The 5,174-nt window shown below is 52.9% G+C and overlaps 1 protein-coding gene across 6 annotated transcripts in view; it reads right to left on the reverse strand.

Moving 5' to 3' along the window:
* Positions 1–4,792, reverse strand: part of PAQR7 (progestin and adipoQ receptor family member 7) — a 17,703-nt gene extending 12,911 nt beyond the window's left edge. Inside the window, exon 1 of one of the 6 annotated variants that reach the window (XM_019650293.1) lies at positions 4,681–4,792. Coding sequence is in view for 1 of the 6 variants with exons in the window: in XM_019650288.1 (XP_019505833.1) it covers positions 4,133–4,135 (3 nt within the window). In the remaining 5 variants the exon portion in view is untranslated. The other 5 variants (XM_019650289.1, XM_019650291.1, XM_019650294.1 and 2 more) reach the window with 5 other exon arrangements.
* Between the last annotated feature and the right edge of the window lie 382 nt (positions 4,793–5,174).

The following is a 5,174-nucleotide window of genomic DNA, read 5'->3' on the forward strand; positions in this document are numbered from 1 at the left end:
TCATGCTGGCTGCTGGCTACACATGGTAGCCCATGGCAACCCACTGCCAAAGGGGCTGCAGCCTCCGCCGTTGCCAGCGACTCACAGCAGCCCAGCTCCAGGTTGAGCTGTTGTTCAGCATCTTAGCTGTAGAGAGCAGTGTCACTGGCCCTCATATGTGGGATCCGAACCGGGGCCCTCTGGCGTCCCAAGCCAGCTCTTAACCAATGCGCCACTCGGCTGGCCCTGGGCTTGCTTTTAAAGCTACTTTCTATGTGTAGTCATGTGCTAAGCAGTTGCCATGACTACCTCCTTTGAGCCAGACTACCCTAGTTACCCATTTTACAAATTGGAAAACTGGGGCTCAGAAAGGGGACATGGGGCTGTTATCTTATCTCATTTAGCCTCATGCATTATTGTGAGGGGAGTGTGATGACCCCCATTTTATGGATAGAAAAACTGAGGCCCAGAGAAGAGAAATTATATATCCCAGATCACATAGTTCCTGATGTATTCAGGCTCTGAGAAATGGACCTGGAGTTGTGCTTGGGGAGAAAAGTCACTTCCGTGAAACTTGGCCGTGGGTATTGGAGAGCTGAGTGATAAAAATTATAAAAGTTAGAACAGAAAAGTTATAAAAGTTATGGAGCACTTGCCACGTGCCAGACCTGATGCAAAGCCCCTTACATGCACTGTAGGCCCATGAGGAGGTTCTGTCATTACCTCAGTGTATGGATGAGGAAACAGGCTCGGGAGGATGCTACTTGCCCAAGGCCATCCACTTGGCTAGCGGCAGGCCTGGATCTAAGCCCAGTGCTTATCTGCTACACAGCTCTGGCAGCAAGGAGTGAAGCTGTGGGGCCAGGACGCTTTCTTCCCTGCCCCGTTCTTCTCCAACTCCTTTTCCCAGCCAGGCATAGTGAGAGCAGCCCCGGGGCAGCCAACGGTACCTCCCTTCCCTGCCCGCCCCTTCTCCTAGCCCCTACCCCCAGCTTAGGCCACCCGGGTGAGGCCCAGTGACTCCACTGCTCTAGGAGCCCAGAACCCCATAATCCTTTTAATAGAGTAGGTAGGAAGATGGCCATGAGCAGGAGGAGGAGGAACTAGGAGGCTCCCACAGGCAACCCCGGGGCATCATCAAACATCCTGTTATAAACTCACTGAAGCGAGTATCCAGAACAAAAACACTTGGGCTAGTGCAAACATACTAGGATGAAGGAGACATGGAGAATGAGGTGAAAAACAGGAAAAAGGGAGGAGGAGGATAGCCCAATTTAGAGGATAGAAGGTCAGGGTCCCAGAGACTTTGGGTTGCTATCCACCCTCGGCTCAGCCCGCTTCATGCTCGGGAGTACACTTGTTTTGCAAATAAACGTTGCTGTCTGCTGCTTGCTTGACTCCTGTCTCTTGACTGAATTCTTTCTTTCAAGAAGATAAGAACCGAGGAAGATCGTTGTTCCCAATGACACTTTCAGCCCAGACCCTGGAAGGAGGACGTGGGCATCATCCAGCTGCCCTCCCAGGTGCCAGGTTCAGCTCTTAGAAGAACAGGGTCTCCAGGAAGACTGGACTCCTGGGCAGGCCTAAATCAGTACCTGAAAAGGAGTCAAAAGCCTTCACAAATCAGGCTCCGAGGTGGGAGATCGTCAGGAAGGCCTTCAGTGGATCCAAAGTAAGAGAAAGGACAAATGTGGGTGCCTGAGCTGTCCTGAACCCATTCCTGTCTTTCCCCTAAAACAAGGACATCATTCATTGGAGGCAACAAAACAGTGAAGCACAGGGTGCCTTCTGCCTGAGTTCACATCTTAGCTCTACCACTTATAAGCTGTGTTACCCTGTGTGAGTTATGTAACTTCTCTGGACCTCTATCTCCTCTACTCTAAAACACATTAATAATACCCACCACATAGGTTGGCATGAGGAGTGAATAATGCATGTAAAGTGCCCACAGTGCCTGGCATATAGTAACTGCTCAATAAATGCCAACTATTACCAGATTTCATTCTTTACTCCTTCCATTTGCCAATAAGTGAGAAAAACAAAGTCTTGTTGTCAGCTCCTGAATTTTGAGGTGGTTTCTTACACAGTATTATTGAAGGGATTCCTGACTTATATACATAGCAAAGCCAGGATTCAAACCCGGGGAGTATGACTCGAGGCCACAATCTCTACCATGCAGGGTGCAGTGGGAACATAATATTGGAAGGACTGATTTCCTACAGAGATTCACTGCCTGCAGGCCACTTAGGGTGAGTCATACAGGATAAAGAGGAGTTTGTCAGGCCACGAGGAGGGGAAGAACTTTCCAGGAAGAGGGAACAGCACGTGCAAAGGTACAGAGGCATGAGTGGTGGGGTAAGTTTAGGAAATGAGCCACCATGTTCTGGAGCTGGAGCATGGGGACCTGGTGGCACCAGATACCAGATGACACCAGAAGGGTACAGAGAGGCTAGAATGTAGAGGGCCTCACCAAGTGTGTGTGTGGGGGGGGGTGAGGGGGGAGTTTATCCTGATGGCAATATGGATACTGGAGTTAGAGAGTAGAGAGGGTTTTCTTTGGAGAGATTTGGGTAGGGTGGGGTGGCTTTCCTCTCGCTTCAAGCCTAGTGGGAGGGCTTTCAGGAGACCAGTCAGAGAGGTGGTGGGTGTCCCCTGGGACTCCATGACCTGGTATCTGACCCTTGTCCAAGAATTCCAAAGGGATTCTGTAGCAGCAGAGTAGAGAGCAGTGATGGGAGGGAGATGCATTGGGCCACAGGACAGAGTTAGCCTGAGGTGGCCTTAGATCCAGCCCAGTATGGTCTCCTGAAAGAGCCGCAAGGCCTCAGCAGAAAGCAGCTGGGAGTGTCCTGGGATGTCCTGGGATTGGGGGGGTGGGGGTGAGAGAGGCATCATAAGCAACTGGCTGGTGGAGATTTGTGTCTTTCTTGAGGGATCTACAGATGGGAGGCCTCACAGTGACTATCCCCAGCATGGCAAACACCAGGGGTCACACCTTCTTGGCTGTCCTCAGATTTCAGTCTCAGCAGCGAGGGACAGTTCTAGGCATGTTGACCCCAGCCCCACCCCAAGCGCCCACCAGGCATGCCTCCATTTTCCAACCTCCGGGCTCTCTTGGAACCTATAGCTCAGCCTCCTAGTTAGGTGCAGACTTGAAGGGCAGGCAGTTAACACCCTGAGAACAGCCCTCATCCAATGGTGTATTGACAGTTAGTGAAAGTCCCAGCCTTCTGTCCAAAAGAAAACAACTCTGGGAGGCATTCTGTCAGCCCCTGGAATCCAGGCTCCGCCACCTAAAGCAGCAAGCTGGAAGACACGTCTTCCTCTGGGCTTTGCCTCTTTCTTTGTCTCCCTCTCTCTACCCCCTCCCTCAGCTTCCTGGGGTCACCTCCCAAACAAGCTTCTTGTGCTCAAGTCTCTGTCTCAGGTTCTGCGTTGGGGAAAACCAGATCAAGACTTCCAGGAAAGTGTTCCAACCCCCTTCCCCCCAACAAGAAAAACAGTTGCCTTAAACCCCTGCCAAGCCTGGAAAACAGGAATACTAGCTCAAGACAATACGGTTAAGTCAGACCTTCCCTGACCTTGTAACCTCACCTTCTCCCCTCCTGAGAGCCCTGGAAGGGTGGGAACCACAGTGGTCAGGAGGAGGAGTGGATGCTTAAAGAGCAGAAATAGAGAAGTCAGCCATGCACTCCTCTCCTACCCTTGATTCAAAGTTGCCAACATAGTCCCATCTCTTGACTTTTGCACTTGATGTTCCTTCTGCCTAGAACTCACTTTGCCCCAGACAGGACTGGTTACATAATTTTGGGGGTCCTGAACAGAAAGAAAACGCAGGTCTTTAGTTTAAAAAAAATTAAGCATTTCAAGATAGCGACAGCAAAATATTAAACCCAGTGTGGGAGCCTTCTGAGCGCAGGGCCCTATGTGACTGCACAGATCCCAAGGCAGTGCAGCTGTGCTGAGCTCCAAACAGCTGACCGTCTGGCCAAACCACTGCCTTCAGATCTCTGTTTAAATGTCATCTTCTTTTTTCTTTTTTTTAGCACTAAAATAACATTGCACATAACCACATCAAAAAGAAGTGTAAATATTGAGGAATAAAGATATGTNCCCCGCCTCCTCCCACTCGTCCCTGAGATGCTTTCCCTACCATTTTGCCTTTCCTTCCGGCTCCCACTTCCTCCGTGATGGTGCCCCCTCCTGATGATTTCCCCTGACGTCGGGAGGTGCCCCCTCTCCAGCAATGCGGACCTGCCTGTGTCCTCACTCCCTCCCCACGTGACCCTCCCCACACCCTCACACTCACAGAGAGCTCTGGGCTGCCGGCAGCACCCGTTGCCCCGCCGCGCCCCGCCGGAGCAACCCCTCTGCTCGCTGCCCGCCTTTCCCACTCCCTCCAAGTCCAGTACCTGCGGCTGGTGGCTGGCGGAGCGGAGCTGGGAAAGGCGGGCCTGCAAGTCCCGGCAGCAAGCGCACAGATAAAGGGGCGGCGGGGCAGCGGCCACGCCCGGAGCCGGGGGAGGGCCAGGCGGCAGCTGGCGGCGAGCGGGGGCAGCTACGGGACTCCCAGCCCGGCCTCCGGCCGCCCAGGCCTAGGTGATCGCCCGCGCCCACCGCGCAGGCCTCGACGTTGGGCAAGCAGCCTCTTTTCCACCGTGCCCAAATGTTGCACGCGGAAGCGAAAAATGTCACTCATACCGACGACAGAGTCTTGGGAGTTCCTGTGGTCACTATGCAGATGGGGAAACGGAGGCCACAGAGCAGAAGTGGTTTCCCAAGTCCCAGGGCTTGGCGGTGGCCCTGGCTGTGGCACTGCGAAGGCTCCAGCTGAGTGGTTCCCACTTCCGGAGACTTCAGCCTGGGCCTTGTTGACTTGCTGATGGGGAAGGAACTCATTGTATCAGGAGCAGAACAAGTTTCCCAGCTAGAGCCCATGACAGCCCCAAGGCCAATTAAACCCACACACCTCACCCCTCACTAAGCTATTTCTGATGGAAATAAGCCTGGCCTTCACTATTTTCATCTCTGCCTGGGGAGCTCCACCCTACCTCTGCACCCCTGTCTTATTCAAGTTCCCTCTCCTTGGGCAGCGTTCCCTGATCTACCCAGTCTCAGGCACTTTGTTTGGACCTGTATTAAAACACCCACCTTCGGCTGGCCGAGTGGCACCATTGGTTAAGAGTTGGCTTGGG

The sequence above is a fragment of the Hipposideros armiger genome, unplaced genomic scaffold (genome assembly GCF_001890085.2).
Source record: "Hipposideros armiger isolate ML-2016 unplaced genomic scaffold, ASM189008v1 scaffold_138, whole genome shotgun sequence".
Classification (NCBI taxonomy): Eukaryota; Metazoa; Chordata; class Mammalia; order Chiroptera; family Hipposideridae; genus Hipposideros; species Hipposideros armiger.